This window comes from Erythrolamprus reginae, chromosome 5 (genome assembly GCF_031021105.1).
Source record: "Erythrolamprus reginae isolate rEryReg1 chromosome 5, rEryReg1.hap1, whole genome shotgun sequence".
NCBI classification, from domain to species: domain Eukaryota; kingdom Metazoa; phylum Chordata; class Lepidosauria; order Squamata; family Dipsadidae; genus Erythrolamprus; species Erythrolamprus reginae.
Window position 1 is genome coordinate 46,568,128 of NC_091954.1, and position 19,110 is coordinate 46,587,237.

A 19,110-nucleotide genomic window follows, 5' to 3' on the forward strand; every position below is an offset into this window, starting at 1 on the left:
ATTGTGGATAGTCTAAGGGTAAAATGTTGGGGTTTAGGGGTTGACACTACGAAGTCCGGTAATGAGTTCCACGCTTCGACAACTCAATTGCTAAAGTCATATTTTTTACAGTCAAGTTTGAAGCGGTTAATATTAAGTTTGAATCTGTTGTGTGCTCTTGTTTTGTTGTGGTTGAAGCTGAAGTAATCCTTGACAGGCAGGACGTTGCAGCATATGATCTTGTGGGCAATACTTAGATCATGTTTAATGCATCATAGTTCTAAGCTTTCTAGACTCAGAATTGTAAGTCTTGTTTCGTAGGGTATTCTGTTTCGAATGGAGGAGTGAAGGGCTCTTCTGGTGAAGTATCTTTGGACATTTTCAAGGGTGTTAATGTCTGAGATGCGATATGGGTTCCAAACAGATGAGCTGTATTCAAGGATGGGTCTGGCAAAAGTTTTGTAAGCTCTGGTGTGTAGTGTGAGGTTGCCGGAGCAAAAGCTATGTAGGATCAGGTTAACAACTCTGGAAGCCTTTTTGGCGATATTGTTGCAGTGGGCTTTGACACTTAAGTCATTTGATATTAGTATTCCAAGGTCTTTTACTGAGTAGGGGTTATCTGTGAGATTATGTTTATTCAGTTTATATATGAAGTTTAGATTTTTTTTGCCAATCTGGCGAACAAAACATTTGTTCGTTGATATTTGAAGTTGATAGGTGTTAGACCAATCTGAAATAGAGTCAAGTTCTCTTTGGAGAATATCTGTGTTGTCAGTGGTGTTGAAGATTTTTACATTGTCGGTGAAAAGAACACAGTTGCTTGTGATATGGTCGCAGAGGTCATTGATGTAGATAATGAATAGAGTAGGTCCTAGTACACTACCTTGGGGAACGCCACTTTTAACAGGGACGGGGGTGGATATGGCACTTCCTATTTTGACAACTTGTTCCCTGTTTGACAGGAATGCTGTAATCCAGCTGAGGAGGAATCCTGAGATGCCATAGAATTTGAGTTTTAGAAGTAGTTTGTCTTGGACCACTGAATCAAAAGCTTTTTTATTGTGGTTGGTCACACAGTCAGATGTTTAGATTAGATTCTGCATTTTTGTCTACCTATTGAATCCTTCCAAGGACTTTTGATAGGCAAATGTTGTTGTTTGATGTGTTAAACATATTGTTACAGGATGTGACCTATTCAAAATAGAGCTGCCTTTGGCAACTATCTGATGACGTTTTTGTCAATCTTTGTGGTGTTCAGTTCCAGATATTTTGGGATTGCACCCATGGAATGTATTACTATTGATGCATTTTAATATTGGTACTACTTTTGCTTTCTTTTACCACAGTCAATCTACTTCAATTTGCAGGTCTTTGTGATTTTCTCTAGTTTGTGCTCTTCTATTCTGTTGTCTTCATGTACTGCCACCTCTATTATTCAGACTTCTTTTTGTTTTATCACCAGTTGTTAGGGCTGAAGTGTTACATAGCAAGTACTTGTCTGTTAGTATTCTAAAAGTCAGAAAATACTTTAATTTCTTCATTTGCTATTATTTTGTCTGTTTTATAATCCCACTGATTCTTTGCTGGCAGGAAAATGGCATTTCTTGCAGTCAATCCAAGATACCATAGTTACTATTTTATCATGCCATTGTTTGTAATCAGTCTCTGTAGTCTTCTTGCAGACGCTAACTAGGTTGCAGAAAAAGCATTTTCTGTTGCTGTCTTCTCAGTTCTGGCTTTTTTATTTATTTATTTTGTCCATTACACAATAATACACAATAATACACAATAATAATAATAATAATAATAATAATAATAATAATAATTTATTAGATTTGTATGCTGCCCCTCTCCGAAGACAATGAATGTTATAGAGGTTATAGTAGAGAAGAAATACGAGATATAGGAGAGACTATAGGACAGGGGACGGAAGGCACTCTAGTGCGCTTATGTACGCCCCTTACTGACCTCTTAGGAATCTGGAGAGGTCAACCATGGATAGTCTAAGGGTAAAATGTTGGGGTTAGGGGATGATACTACGGAGTCCGGTAATGAGTTCCACGCTTCAACAACTCGATTACTAAAGTCATATTTTTTACAGTCAAGTTTGGAGCGTGCTTTGCATGCATTTGTTAATAAGGCTTGATCTTGTGCAACTAGAATCAGCCCTGCCTGCTGTCTCTTTTTTGCCTGCTGTTCCTTTTTTCCCTTTCCTGCTCATAGCCATTGCCAAGTCTTGTTATTTGCTTTACCTCCTAGTTTTGTGTGAGTGCGTATACTGACCATGTAATACTTTGCCTTGCCATGTCTCTTTTGTATTCTTCATTCGGGTTTTCTTTCCAACGGCTCTGAACACCATCCAACAATATCAGGAGAAGCACCAGTAAATTTTAAAAGCTTTATTTTAGTAATATAAATAACTCATATTGAGTCTTTTAACCCACACAAACATGACAAAACAATAAATCCTTCTTAGCATTGGCCAGGGAGCGGGAAATTCAGGAATTTTCTGAGATGATTGTCAACGGACTGAAAGGTGAGATTTCTAACTTCTCTTTTCTTCTGTTCTCTTTTTATAGACAAGGTTAAATTACCACAGTATTATGGCTATATTGTAACTCAGAGGTGGGGAACAATGGCCCTTTTATGACTTGTAGACTTCAACTCCAACAATTCTTGAAGTGGCTCCAGAATTCTGGGAATTGAAGTCCACAAGTCATAAAAAGGCCACAGCTCCCAATCCCTGTTGTAGCTGATTGATAAATCTTCATCAATCTCATTCACCTTTGTGGGCATACTTAGAACATTCCTGTTTGTGTCCATATCCAACCATATTATAACCTCAGGGAACAGAAAATACTTGTTGGAATGATGGAGCTATGGAGCAATTCTTTATTGCTCCATAGCTTGGTACATTTTGAAATGTCTCTGAATATACAATATTTGCAAGCATATACCACTTTCTGTATAACTCTTCCACTGCTGCACAAATCCCAGCGGCCGATAAGGTCCCATAGAGTTGGCCTTCGCCAGGTCTCGTCGACCAGACAATGTCGTCTGGCGGGCCTAGTGGAAGAGCCTTCTCTGTGGTGGCCCCGGCCCCCTGGAATAAGCTCCCCCCCAGAGATTCGCACTGCCCTCACCTTCCTCGCCTTTCGTAAGACCCTTAAGACGCCAGGCAGGGGGCAGCTAGATCATGCCCCCTTCTTCTATGACCATTAAATATTATGTATGGATGTGATTGAGTAGACTGGCTGCTTTTTAACATAATGGGAATTTTAGCTTACTGTTTTAATTATTAGATTTGTATTCATATTGTTTTGTATTGTATGTTGTGAGCTGCCCCGGGTCCTCAGAGTGGGGCGGCATACAAGTCAAACAAACAAACAAACAAACAAACAAACAAACAAACAAACAAACAGTCTATTAATTTACCAAATATCAAGATCTTAGTTGATTTGCATCTTGTCTAAAGGAGAGAAAGGCAGGATAGCCAAAACATTACCATGCTGATAGATAATTCCAACTCAGCTCATTATTTATTTTAACCAATTTAATTGTAATAGATTTAATTCAGTTCAATTCATCATTTTACAAAAGATGAGAGAGAAGGAATTGGGACTTATTAGTACCAGGGAGAAGGAATTAGCTCTTGTTTGAAATTGTGGAACCAGATGGCTAGCTTGCTATGTTGCAAGTTTTCTGTCCTTATGGTACATTTTCCTATGAAGATGTACAGAAGGAAGGATTGTCAGATTACAGTGCAATGTATATATTTAATATAGATCTTAAACAAATGAACATTTGAAAAAGTGTTTATGTTATCAGTTGTTAGCCAGGCACTTACGGTAAGCACTAATCTTGGGTAAAGTAACATAATTAATGATATCTACGTATGAACAGTGAAAGGTGTAATAGAAATAAGAGACAGGATGAAAAATATAATGAATATACAGCTAAAATATTTAAAAATACCCACACCTCTTTTATATACGAAGTGAGTGATTCTGGAATAAAGCATAAAAGTTGATACATGCATGTACATGAGAATTGAGCGGACTTTATTTTTATGTGCATACTTTATATTGATGTTACATATTAAGCCTCAATTTTTAGTCAGGGTTTCTGAAAAATTAGGGGGGGAAATGGAAAGAGTTATGTGAAAATTTGGAGAATAAAACTGGAAGATTATCCATCTGGGAACTCCCAAAAAGTTAGATGCCTATAGGATCTTCAGATTTAATTCCGATTTTTACATAAAAGGGAAAAGGGAATAATTCTGGGTGAAAGAAAACTTCTTGTATCTCAGCCTCTATTGGAAAATGAACAAAATCTGTAGAATGTTATTAGGTTTGACATGGATAAGAGTTACTACAGTATATTGAATATAGTACATTGAAAGACATTCCTTGAGCAATAGCATTTTTCCTTCACCAATTTTCCTCCTACATTGTATTTGCTGGAGAGACGGAGTAACGACATGGACACAAGAGCTGGATTTAAACTGGGTCATTTTTATTAACATAAATTTGCATAATTTATTCATTAAATTTGCATATATTAGCATAATCAACTATGACCCGGAAATGGACCTGCAGGGTCAAACAAACACTTCCGGGGCGGAAATGACGTTAGGGCAAAAAACTTCCTGGGCAACTCATGGGCGTATCTCGATGCAAGTCCAGGTGAGGGACCACTCCATCACCTGCGACCCTGCCATGCTTTGCATGAGGGGGGTCCCACCGGCTAACCCGAATCCGGGAATTTAAAGGTGCAGGACCCAAAGACAGGTTCCCCCCAGCTGCTCAGGCAGTTGCTCCCTCCATGAGCTTGCAGAGAACCTGTCAATCATCCCCAAAGATGCCCAAGGGAGAACGCGCGGTTGCTAAACCACCCCCCAGTTTTCCGCCCCTAACCTGCCTACCCAAATGACCAAAGGTAAGCCAATTAATCTAATAAAAATACAGGCACCCCCTAACCGCACATCCATCTCCCCAGTGTGGAATGGGCGAAAAAACAGCCCGGCTAAGAGGCAGAACTGCAAAAAATTCCCATTCGGCCCCCTAAGGGCGACCCCTAAGCACACTGCAAAATAGGGAGGGTGGGCGGGTGTCTGCTCGAGGCTGCTGTCCGGGCGAGAAGGCTGAGCCTCGGGCCTGCTCGCCCTTATATAGGGCAAGCAGGCCCCGCCCGGACCAATCAGCAGCCGGGCCAAACAGGCCCGAAATCCCGAGCGAAGTCTCGCCTCGCGAGACTTCACTCGGGATCCAAAATGGCGGCCACCATGAGGGTCCGGTGTCTCCCGGTCCCTCCAGCAAAGCCTGCCTGCCGGGTAAGTCCGGCGCCGTCAATACTGTACATGTATTTAGAATTGTTGCTGTGGTCCAACAAATCTGAGCAGCTTACAAATTCTGTTCCATATGCTACTCCTACATTTGATTTTTAAATCTAAAATAATTTATAAGGAATAACTCCAACAATCTTTTACTTGGCACAGCAATAATTAAGCCATGCAGCCTTAACTGAAAGCTTTGGTAGGTATTGTCATAAAATTTAGGACTGCTTTTGTATTTTGGGGGAGCTAAATGGAATATTCTGTTGTGCTCATGTCTTATCTTCTAGAATTTCATAGGTGTCATCAGTGTGTTCAATTTAACTCTTCTCTATTTTTTCCCTTTATTGTGCTGTGACAATTTAGGTCCTTTCAAGAATAATATCTGTCCCTCAGACATTTACAGTGTTACCTAGAAGATCACCCTTTTTCTGTAACTTTGGCCTTAAAAAAAGATAGATAGCTTTTGATTGCTCTTACTGTCAGTGCATTGACACTGGAACATGTACATTTAGCTAAGAAGAAAACCCTTCCTTTTCCCCCCACCCAGAACCCTTCTTTGAAGCCATCCCTTGGGTGGTGTATAATTCTGCTACTGCTAGCCTTGCTCCATTCCCTTTTAGAGTGACAGAAACAGAAAAAGTAAATGAAAGAAATTTGTCATTGGCCTTGTCACTTACTGTATGTGGTCAAGGCAGTGGTTGGAACTCCTGTTTTGAATTGTTCATGAAATAACCAACATTTCAAGATATTTTTCCTTTACAAAGACTAGAGGAATTTTTTAATATTAATTTTATTTAAAAAAATATAGTTGGTAAGATAAAAACAAACACAAACATAAAAAACAAATGAAAAAAATAGAAGGCACAGAAAATAAAATAAAATATAATAAAGTAAAAAAAAGAACTTAAAAAACATAATCTTCATCTAAAACAAATCTAAACAATTTCAGTAATTCATTTCTTTCTATGATCCCTTTCTCTGATATCCAATCTCTTAGCTATAAACAACCCTTTTATAAAAACCCTTTTATTTAGTCCCGAATAACAATTGTCCATTAAGGCAGGGGTCACCAAGCCCCAGCCGTGACCTACAACTAAGCCTTGAATTGGTTCTGAACAGATTATGGAAGTGATTTTATCTGTAAATTTCAACTGTGTTGAAGCATATGCAGATGCAGATGCCCACTTGTGCAAGCAGAGCGGATCGCTGATGCATATGAAGGACGGCTCATGGTCACCGTTCATGCAAATAGAACTGCATGCACCATTCAGACAGAACCATTCCCCTCCCCACATCTGGTCTGCAAAGCCAGAAAGGTTGGGAAATTTTGCATTAGGGGATACCAGATATAGCAACATATCTATTTTAACTTTGATTATATAAACCAACTTTATATTCCTTTCTTTTACTTTTCACCTTCTTGATCCGTAGTCAATTCATATTATGTCCTAAAATATGATTGAATTTTTTTTCTTTCTCCTTTCTTACAAAATTCTTCAAAACTTTAACAATAGTCTCTTGTAAATCCAATACAAGAAAATTATCCACATCACTCTCTTGGCTTGTTTTTTGGATATGCCTTTTAATTTATTAAGACAATTGGTTTCTTTTGTATGTCCAAGGTAACAACATTTTCCACATGATTCTTCCAATTTGTCATTTTTAAATCCATTATCAGATCTAGTTCATTTTTTTCTAATGGAGCCATCTTCAGTTCACCATTTCTCCCCTGGAAATCAAGCTAGACAAAACCTTTTAAATGGCTATTGCATAACCAACTAGGTTATTGCAGGAATTCACTCCTAGCATTCAAGATGAATGCATTGTTTCATGAGGTATTATATAATTTGATATTTGTTCTTATGTGAAAATTCCTTTCAATCTTTGCTTGACATCACATTAAACAAACAAAATGCCAGACATCAGCATTTTAAAAGTTAGAAACATTTGGATCCCAACCACCTACCCATGCATTCATGCATTTTATGTTTCAATATATTTTTTATTGTACATTGCAACATTCCAGCAGTACAATTGACCCTGTAAAATCTCTTAAGAGCTAAAATATTGCTAACATGAAATCTATTTTTAAGCTGACTATATGGGCTTTTATCCACTATAACTACCTATGGCTTTCCACGTTCCACAAAAACCCTGCTTTCAGTTATAATTGTAAAGTTTCAAAAGGGATAATTATAGTGAAATGTTGAAAAAGAGCTACTATTCAATCCGAAATAGCTACTATTGCATTTGTGCTGTGGTGCATTGCTTGCAGAATTGAGCTGGTTGTAAGTAGCATATCCTGCAAACCTGGAAGGATTTGTTGAAATAAATATTGTATTTGTCCTGAAAAGTTGCAAGCAGAAATTCTTCTATCATGATACAACCATACCTTCACATTCTAAGCAGAATGCTAATAGGAAGAACAATGCATGCATCCTGAACTCTCAGCTTTTATGATGCACGGCTATTCTTTTTAAAATTTGGATTGTTCTTTCACTAGAGAATTTCTGCCAAAGTTATTGTGAAAGCTCCTAAGCCAAGTCAGCATCTAACAAAGTAATGGAAGAGAAAACATTCAAAAATCTGAGCTTTCACAATGCTACTAGATTCTCTCTGAATATTTTATACTAATAGTCTATAGGGTGGTTTTCTTACCATTTCAGTATATATTTATGGGATCATGTGAATGATTTGGTCTCATTTATACAACTGCTTTGGGAAATATGATTGTTCTACTCGTGTGCCACACTTATATTTTTATGAATCACAAGGCTTTTTTGACACAGTTGAAGGTTACAGATAAAATATTTTAATTTTATCTCAATTTTACATTAATTTGTAAAAGTTATGCTTAAAAAAAACATATTGAAAGAGCCCTAAGCCTTTTTTTTGCACCAGATTGATTGCATCTGTTTTAGTACCGAAGAAATCTGGCTATTATCCTAATGTTTCTTGCATATTTCTTTGGTGCAGCAGACTCAGAGTATTTTTTACAGTCTGACAATTTGCATTGCCAAGTCCATGTGATATAAAATAGGCTGTGTGCCCTGATTTCATCTTCAATTGAATAAAGTCAACATTAATATTGGTTTTTTTAAGATCATGTATGTATGTACACACATTTTAAAATATGTTGGCATTGTTTCATAAAACAGATGCATGTTCAGAAGTCCAAATTAAAGAAAGTGAAGTGTAAAAACAGTTCCTATGCTTACAAAGTACTCATTTTTGAACTCTTTAATACAGTCATCCTATATTTTGATATAGTTTTCCCTCGAAAATAGCAGGTATGGTGAAGCACAACACATTCTGGCATTTGGTTAAGCAATGACAATATACAAGAAGTAAAGAGTTTATAGAAATGCTACATCAATATACAAATCAGGCTCAAAATACTTGATTTAAACAAGTTCTGTTCTTTCACCAAGTGCCAAATATATGCTTGAATGACTAATGGAGTCATATGGTTCACAGAATGAAGTACTTTATTGTATATAGTTTTGCAGACTTCCAAAAAATTATGCTACAGAGATTATGCTGAGATTAAGAAGATCCAACTGTTGTGTTTGCTTGTATTATTCAGAATTCAGTGGGCCAAGAAGTGAAATCAGCCGTCACAACTGTATCATTTTAACTTTCATCTTTGAAAGACAATTTAGCACTGCTAAATTACCATCTTCATGGTAACATGTCAAAGGTAACTTTTTAAAAGATGTAGGGAATTTGAAGGAAGATACAGTTCTTTCTGCAGCCTTTTTAATCAATACATTATAACACTGAAGGAAGTAATTCACAAAGTGGCAACAGTTAATCTTTCTTTGAATTGCATAATTGGAACTTTGCACATTATATTTTTGGTTTAAGCAGGCTATTTAGCTAAATTGTTTGAACTCATCTTTCTCATGTAAGAAGTCATGAATCTAAGCAACATAAAAGATCAAATGGATTTGCAGAAAACCCATGTGTAGATCAGTTTGAAGTTGGCAGCCCTGTCAAATTAGAGAGAAGATACATTTTAATTAGAAGCAGAAAGAACTGAACATTACATTCCGAAATACACGGATTCCTTTAGCTGCTCTTACATTTTCAGGCCCATCAAAAGATGTAGTTAATTTTTAACATTCCTAACATACTTTTACAAGAGTGGTGATTTTATAGAGAACTATAAGAGATAAATGAACAAAATAGATTTAAGGTTTCACAAAAATGAGGAATATGTTAATACATTCTTTGAGGGAGAAGCGATTAACTTTACCTGTAAACAGTAGGATTTTCATATGCATAAGCCCTTAATGCTGAATTTGTATACAGTAATACCTCGTCTTAAGAACTTAATTGGTTCCGGGAGGAGGTTCGTAAGGCAAAAAGTTCATAAGACGAAACAATGTTTCCCATAGGAAGCAATGTAAACTCAATTAATGTGTTCAAGCAAAAAAAACAACAATGCAAAAACGGCGCTTCACTGGGTGCCGCCGCCCGACTGTCACCTTTTGAAACAGCTGGGCGCTTCTCAGCGTTCTCCCGAATGCCAAACTCGGAAGTTCGGCAAAAGTTCGGGTTTGGGTTCGGGAGGCCGCCGTTGTTGTCAGCCATTGAGATGTGTCCCACCCTCAGTTACCCTAAGGAGCAAAACTCTTCATTCCCCTCTGTCTTGCACCTCATTTTTCAGATCTATCCTAGTCATCCCAGGATTGTTCTTTATAGTGTCTAGCAATTGGGTACTAGAGTAGCCCCTGCTTCTTTTTCTGCTGATAACTGCCAGCATGATTGACTTAAGTCAGTCCGCTTGCATGACATGGCCAAAGGATGATATCCTTTGCTTGACCATCTTGCTTCAAGTGATACTGTGTTTTGGGTGAGATTCAGTCTAGGACTTCCTTGTTTGTGATTTTTGCAGTCCATGGGATACATTGTAGTCATCTCCAGCATCATAATTCAAAGACACTCACCCTTCTCCTTCCTATCAGCCTTTTTCAGAGTTCAAGTTTTGCAGCCAAAAAAATTATGGTCTTGTATAATCTGTTTTCAGTTAGTAGGTTGATATCTTTACTTTTCCAAATGTTATTCATGCCGGACATTGCAGTGCTTCCAAGTGCTATATTGCCTTCGGATCTCAGAGCTGCAGTCACCACGATGTTGGTTGATTTTAGATCCCAAGACAAGGAATTCCTTGGCTGTTTCAGTGGTCTCATTGTAAATCTGCACTCTGACTTGTGTGTTCTCTATAGCAGTCATCATCTTTGTTTTCTTGATGTTAAGGTGCAGTCCAAATCTTTTGCTTTTCTCTTTCTCTCTCAGGATTAGCCGTCTTCAACATACAACTATTCACTAAATTAACTATGGCTTCTGAAAAAGGTACAATCTAAATTTGAATTTACGTCCGCCACCCTACTCTTGCAGCCATGTATTCATAATTCAGGTACTTGGCAACTGGCATGCAATTAGGATCAGTTGCAGCATCCCACAGTCATGCGATCATGATTTGCGATGTTTTTTGTTGATTTCCAGTTGAATTTGCACTTACGATCTCATGACTTAGCTGACGACCCTTGTGATGACTTAGGAACATGGCAAAAATGGTCATAAAATGTATTTCATCACATAATGACTTGACTTACAGATGAGGTATGGTGGAAATTTCTTCCCCAGTTGTGGTAATAAGTCAAGGACTAGCTGTAACTAAGCTGTATCTCCATTAATGCCATTTTGACTCTACAGAGAGGGAGCTCCTGCTGAGAATATTAAATATAGAATTGTGCCTACTGGGTATCCTTAAAGAAATCCTGTCTTCATCATGTTGCTGAACACAGCTCTGATGTTCAGTAACATGATGAAAATGCTACTTGGTGTTCTATAGAATCAGGTTTCATACTTCATGCTTTCCTCTCATTTTGATTTAGTTCCTTTGAAAGATTTTGCATATGCACGTTTATAGAAGGTGTTTCCTTGAAAGCATTCCTTTACCATTCCATTTACACAGAGATGACTTGTGACAAAAGAGAGATCGAAGGCTACCATCTTTCTGAACAATTATGAATCTGTGATTAGTGTTAGAATTTTTCTTCCCTAGGATCTAACTTTCTGCCATTTAAACCTATTACTCCATACCATACATTCTGAAATAACAGAAAATGAGTTTGGAGATCCTTTGAGAGGTGTATGCAACGTAATTTGATTTTAATGTATGGCAACTAGTGTACATGAAAAGTGACAATAAATAAAGTATTTTAATATTCTATTCTTGACTCTCTGTGATGTAACATCCTTTCAGAATTTCAAGAGTGCTGTTATATCTTCCTTAATTTTCTATTTTCAAGGCTAAATATATTTATTTTTTCCAACATTTCTAATCTCTGATCATTATTCTTCTCTGAACCTATTCTGATTTTTCTGCACATTTCTTGTGGTGCCCAGAACTGAAAGTACTCAAATTATTATATGGTCAGTGTAGAATAAAGTGAAACATCTCTTGCTCATTCATTTGAAACTACTGTTGATGCTGCCTAAAATTGCGAAATCATTTTCAAAGTGGAAAAAAAAGTTACATTTCCATTATTATTTTTTTTATAATTTTTTTTTTATTTTCAAAAAGGACAAACAAAAACATACAACATTGAACATTTAAGGAGCTGCCATTGCTCCGCTTATCGTAGAAGTCTAACTAATACAGAATATTAAAAAAACCTCTAACTGTTACCAGATCTAAGCAGAAATGCCACACTTGCAAAATTCATTATCATTAAATTTAATTCTATATTTTTAAGATTAAAATTATTGGTCAAATTTCTTTATGTTTTAGAAGATAATACACACACACACACACACACACACACACACACATATATATATATATATATATTTGTTTTCGTAAATTTTCACGGGTATATGTATGTAGATTGTTCTGAGTTCGGGTTTTGCCCTGTGTAATATTTTGCATGTTTATGTGACGTTTCGGCGAAATCACATTCACCATCATCAGGCTGAAGTTGCATCCCCGACCATTGCGAACAGGCTAATTTGCGATTTTTCAACCCGGAAGTCAAAACACCACCTGCGCATGCGTGCCCTTTTTTCTATGGGCACGCATGCGTAGATGGCGCCGGGCAGATCAGCTGCTGGGCGGCTTCCCTAGGTCTTCAGCCTCTTGGCGGGCATCAGCGAGGAATTTCCCCACCGCCCACGCAAACTCCTCGCTGCTGCCGCTTCGCTCGGCCGCTTCCCAGCTGAGTACTCAGCGGGGAAGCGGCCCGAGCGAACGGCTTGTCCGCAGCCTACCTGCCCGTGCGCCCGTGGCTCGCGCGCCCTTCTCCCGCCCATGCCGTTCGCTCGGGCCGCTTCCCAGCTGAGTACTCAGCTGGGAAGCGGCCCGAGCGAACGGCTTGTCCGCAGCCTGCCCACGCCGTTCGCTCCCCCTCTTGCTGGCGGGAGGGCGAGAAGCCCTCCCCAGCACCCGCTCGCCCACCCTTCGCCGCTCGCCCGCCCTTCGCCCGGCCACCCGCCATTCGCTCGCTGCTCGCCCGGCCACCTGGGTTTGGGGGGGTGCTGGCAAGCCGCCCATGCCGGCGGCGACGTTTTAAAACAGCCGCGCCATTTTCCAATGAGTCCCGAAGACAAACGCGGAAGTTTGACGTTTGTCTTCGGGACTCATTGGAAAGCGGCGCGGCTGTTTTAAAACATTGCCGCCGGCATGGGCGGCTTCCTAGCAGCCCCCCAAACCCGGGTTGGGGGTCTGGGGGGGTGCTGGCAAGCCGCCCATGCCGGCGGCGACGTTTTAAAACAGCCGCGCCGCTTTCCAATGAGTCCCGAAGACAAACGCGGAAGTTTGACGTTTGTCTTCGGGACTCATTGGAAAGCGGCGCGGCTGTTTTAAAACGTCGCCGCCGGCATGGGCGGCTTCCTAGCAACCCCCCAAACCCGGGTTGGGGGTCCGGGGGGGTGCTAGCAAGCCGCCCATGCCGGCGGCGACGTTTTAAAACAGCCGCGCCGCTTTCCAATGAGTCCCGAAGACAAACGCGGAAGTTTGACATTTGTCTTCGGTACTCATTGGAAAGCGGCGTGGCTGTTTTAAAACGTCGCCGCCGGCATGGGCGGCTTCCTAGCAGCCCCCCAAACCCGGGTTGGGGGTCCGGGGGGGTGCTGGCAAGCCGCCCATGCCGGCGGCGACGTTTTAAAACTGCCGCACCGCTTTCCAATGAGTCCCGAAGACAAACGCGGAAGTTTGAGGTTTGTCTTCGGGACTCATTGGAAAGTGGCGCGGCTGTTTTAAAACGTCGCCGCCGGCATGGGCGGCTTCCTAGCAGCCCCCCAAACCCGGGTTGGGGGTCCGGGGGGGGTGCTGGCAAGCCGCCCATGCCGGCGGCGACGTTTTAAAACAGGAACCCCAATCTTTGGCTCCTCGCTAGCGCTGCGGGAGTAAAAACACCATCTGCGCATGCGCAGATGGTGTTTTTACTTCCGCAGCGCTACTTCGCGAAAACCCGCTCATTGTGGGGGATCCTGGAACGGAACCCTCGCAACGATCGGGGGATCACTGTAGTGCAAAAAGAAAACAAAATAAAAGCTTCTAGGTTAGTTATCATATAAACTATTTAATTCTGTCTTATAATTTTTCAAATAGTCATTTATTCTTATATATTTAATTTTTAATACTATTTTTAACATTCCACCAATCATATACTTTATCCCATATTTTGTAAAATTCCGTTTCGGTTTGGTTATTCAAACGTTTAGTCATCATGTCTAATTCTGCACATTCTATAATTTTTTTGAATACCTCCGTATCTTTCGGTATCGTCTTTTCTTTCCATTTCTGTGCAAATACTATTCGTGCCGCAACCAGTATATGTATTATTAAATAGTACATTTCTTTTTTATACTTTATATTTGAAATACCCAATAAGAAAAATTCAGGAGATTTTTTAATCTTCTCCTTTGTTATTTCATTTATCCAATTCTCTACTTTATTCCAAAATATTTTTGTCTCAGAACAGGTCCATACATTTCCATTATTATCTAGCCAGGTGAGATCCATTTTATAGTTGAAGCATTTGATGTCTATTTCTTAACTGAATAATTGTGCAGTTGTATTTGTTAAACTTCATTCTGGTATTTACAAGACATTTTCATAGAATGGAATGGAATGGGATGGAATAGAATAGAATAGAATAGAATTCTTTATTGGCCAAGTGTGATTGGACACACAAGGAATTTATTTATTTATTTATTTATTAGATTTGTATGCCACCCCTCTCCGTGTACTGTATATAAAAGAAAAGATACGTTTGTCAAGAATCATGAGGTACAACACTTAATGGTTGTCATAGGGTACAGGAAACAATCAATATTAATATAAATCATAAAGATACAAGCAACAGGTTACAATCATACAGTTCACCATTAAGTCAGAGCTGAAGAAGCTTCTTGGATGAGAAGCAAATCATCTTCAAAGAAAAAACCAGAAAGTGCAGTTGCTTCTTGAAAAAGCACCTTTGGGATAGGTTATCTTTAGCTTTTCTTTTGCTACCTGTTCTGTCTGGGTGCCACCAGACTTCAACACCAACTGGAAAAAGCAGCCAGACACGCTGGTAAAAGCAAAAGCACTTTATAGTTTGAAAAATAAACACAGAGAAAAACCTGTTCTTCCCAACAGGCAGGCTATGAGACTTCACAGCAGAGTCCTGATAGCCAGACAATACAGCAGACTTCTTTCTGGCACACCCACCACTGTAGAGAATAAGACCCACACCTTTTTCCCCCAAGGTTTCAGTATTCAAAGTCACAAACCAGAATTCCAAGACGCCAAAGATCACAGCCAGGTCCCAGGACTCCCAAAGATAATACTCCACAAGCCAGGAAGGGTGGGTCTGCCTTTTCAGCCTTTCCAGAGAGCACCACACCCAAACCCAGCTGTTGCCTCTTTAGTGCTGAAAGTACCTGGCTAATTGTCCCCTTCGTTGTGTTGCTCTTCTCTGCCGGAGATTGATTATTGCTTGTGCATTTTCATCTAAGGAATCCAGGCTGCTTGCTGGGGAGAGCTCCCTCTCGGGGGACTCTGGCTGTCCTCCCTCTCCCTCAGCCTGAGATTCCTCCTCCCCGTCTGCCTGAACCTCCTGTTCCTCATCCTCCCCCTCTGAGCAGGAAGCCGGCAGAGGATCAGCCGTTCCCTGAGGGGCCTCAGACGGAATCATAACAGCTACCCATTTTGAAAAGATAGAGATTAATAGTTATGTATAAAAAGTCAACAAGATGCACATGTGTAGAAAGTTGAAACATTACGGATAATCCATGCCAAAAATGACTATCTAGTAATGCTGAGATTTGTGGATGGTTCTGGCAGATAAACTGTGAATCTATTGGTCCATAATATGGTTTGTTTGGGTTTGGATTAGCAAAATACATTGACAGCATTACTCTACTGTGATACCATTTATAGGACATGGTTATATTGTCTAGCATTATGTTTCAACCAGATTTTTATGGCTTTTTCTATCAGAATGCTATAATTTAATGTAAAATGTGAGTTGGGAAACATGTCTTTTCTGAATTACACTCCCCAAATATGTATATAAAAATAAGGCCACCTGTACATGCAAAATGGCTTAAACTTCAGAGACTGTTCTTTATTTTTGCTTTGACATCTATATTTTCCCATATACTTTTATTCAGTTGTTATTAATTCTGTTTGCTATTTGGTTTTATTGTTCTGTCCACTTGATGCATCTTCTTTCTATATTTCTTTATGCCTTTTGGCTTCACAACCTTTATTTCATATTGGCATATTTCCTTGTTTCGTATAAATATCATTCCTCTCATATATCCTGTTAGCTTCTGTTTTCAGACATATTTCTAGGTTATGTTTAAAAACTACCTTTAGAATTTATGTAACTTGCATGTTTTCTTGGAAGTTTGGTTTTCAATTTAGTTAACTTTTTCTTTCTGAAAATGTTTTCTGTCTGTGTTATTTTCTACAGGAAACTTAACCTTGCGATTGACAAATAAAAATTTCATTCTGGTGCAAATAAAATCCAATTTATTGCCTGACAAGGAGAACAAAGAATCTGCCTTAATTAAATACAAGGCTCTTTTCTGTCCTAAGAATAGTTGACATATGATTTGGGCAGAGCTTCATAGCTGAATTAATAATGCACAAGCAAACGTCATCCTTTGGTGACTCCGCTAAACAACTGATGTGATGGAACTCTTATAAAGTGATGGGATATGAGTTGTGATGGATACTTGTGTATTTCTAAGAAGTAATGAATTACATATACTTGCCACATGTGGGAATATTTTGATGCTTGAATTTTATACACAAACAATCCACAGTTGCTGGAAACTCTCATGGGCCCCCTGGGGAATATTAATTGGTAACAGTAGTATCTATGCATCAGCTTCTATATCTAAGGCATTGTGTTTCCTAATGGCAGTTGTTGATAAAAATGAGTAGGAGGGTGCTTATCAGCTTACCATAGACATGTGTTTAGTCACTGCAGCAACACAATGCTGGGCTAGATAGATCTTTGTTAGAGACAGTGGTCTTTGGCAATTACAGAGCTTATGTCCGTTTGAGTGAATCGGTATCTTTGTTGTCTGATTTTCAAAAGTTAAAAAAGTTTCAGGGGAAGAGCATATATTTCTGTGCATGTATATATTTGTAGCTCTGTTTTGAGGGGTTGATTCATAGAAATGGTACTTTCTAAAGAGCCCATTATTTTTACATGCTCTACACATTCTTTTAAATGAGCAACTATGAAACATGATACGACTTTCACATTTATTTATTTATTTATTTTATTTGCTTTTCCTGTTTTAATTAAGTGACTATGAAGGTAGTACAATTGTACCATTAAAACGTTCATGGTATAACACTATAAGCAATTATAAAATTCCATAAAAAGGGGAAAACTTCAGTAAAAATCATACAAACAACCAAAAAGAAAAGAAAAGACGTAATTTAAAAATCAAGTCTCCTTAATTTTGTTTTCAATAATTTTCTAAAATTTAATAAATGCTGATTCAATTTTAGAGGGCAAAGAATTCTCTTTAAAAATAATTTTATTGAAGATATTTATAATGAAATAAAAGCCATAGAAGCAATTAAGTGTAACAAAGAAAAACTGTGAATAGTGAGAAAGAAAATAGGCAAGAAAAAGAAAGAGGAAGAACCCAAAATCTATAAAGAAGTGGTCACTGATCTTCTTGATGGTGGTCATAGATATATTTCTAAGTTGCCTCCTCTTTCTAAACTTACATCACAATTTCCTTCTTTCCATAAACTACCCTTTCTAATCTTCAAACCCCCAAATCACATTTTCTCTTATTTTCAACAAAAGGTTTTTTAAGAGATTTCCTGTCAATAACAAATGTAGTTATTCATTTTTCTCTAATCAAACAGTTTATTTATGAATTATGTCAGACTGTATACAGTACTCTTATTTCTTCATTGTCAAGTTGGACTTGATTTCTGGACTCCTTCAAACAATAACCCACTTAAAAGTAATCCTTATCAAATACTAGACACAAGAACAGTTTTTCCCCCGAACGCCATCACCCTAAAAAACAAATAATTTTCTCAACAGTGTCAAACTATTTACTAAGTCTGCACTACTATTGCTACTAGTTTTTCTTGTCATTCCTATCACCTATTTCTTCCCCCTAATGACTGTATGACTGCAACTTGTTACTTGTATTCTTAAGATTTTTATTAATATTGATTGTTTCCTCATTGCTTATTTGACTCCTATAATCATTGTGTTGTACCTCATGATTATTGACAAATGTATCTTTTCTCTTATGTACCAAGACAAATTCCTTGTGTGCCCAATCATACTTGGTCAATAAAGAATTCTATTCTATTCTATTCTATTCTATTCTATTCTATATGGTAGTGAAGTATTCTAAAATTGTGTCCAAAATCATAATGTAAGAAATTAATGGGTAAGAAGAATAACCTCCAAAAAGGTTTTTTGATTATCGCTTTGTTGTTTTATCACAAGTGAATCACTACACTTTTCCCCATATGTTTGCCTTATTTGTGCTTTCAAAGTGGAATCATTGCAATTTGCAACCAAAACATATAAACCACAACATAATGTAAGACATATAAACACTTATTCTGATATGTATTTTAATAACTTTGTGTATTGATTTATGTTTATAAGCTGTGGTGGCACAGTGGTTAGAATGCAGTATTGCAGGCTAATTCTACTGAATGCCGGCTGCTACCAGTTCAGCTGTTTGAGTCTCAGCCTTCAACAAATCACAACAAGGTTGACTCAGCCTTCCATCTTTTCGAGGTCGGTAAAATGAGGACCTAGATTGTTGAGGGCAATATGCTGACTCTGTAAACTGCTTAGAGAAGGCATGAAGTATTGTAAAGTCTAAGCGCTATTGCTATAATTTCAGTTTTACTTAGCAATAGTTTGTACTGCTGTACTGCTAGTGCTAGTCCTTCACTAACATTTAATGTTTTTTAAAATTATACTAGGAGAAATTGCTGAAAGTAAACTGGAATTCCCTAGGCAATGGATTCGAAGAGAACAACTAGAACACTATGGCATAACCATCCCTTATCTTTTGAGTGGTAAACCATGGAAACCAATAAAGAATCTTTATGAACAGGTAAGTTCTGTTTCAACTATTGTTTTCTATAACATAATTTCATGAATTACAGTACAGAAGTATATAGGACTAAAGTCTTTTTTTTGGTCTGATGTAGTATTTATATCTGCTTTCCCCAAACTGAAGCTCTCTAGAATTTTGGGTGGGCTACCTAGGGAAATTGAATATATTTG

The 19,110-nt window shown here is 38.4% G+C and overlaps 1 protein-coding gene across 1 annotated transcript in view; it reads left to right on the forward strand.

Annotated features, from left to right (window-relative positions):
• Positions 1-19,110, forward strand: part of ADAM12 (ADAM metallopeptidase domain 12) — a 350,980-nt gene that overhangs the window by 10,920 nt on the left and 320,950 nt on the right. The window contains exon 2 of the mRNA XM_070752490.1: positions 18,804-18,937. Coding sequence (XP_070608591.1) covers positions 18,804-18,937 — 134 coding nt within the window. The remainder of the gene's footprint in view (positions 1-18,803; positions 18,938-19,110) is intronic.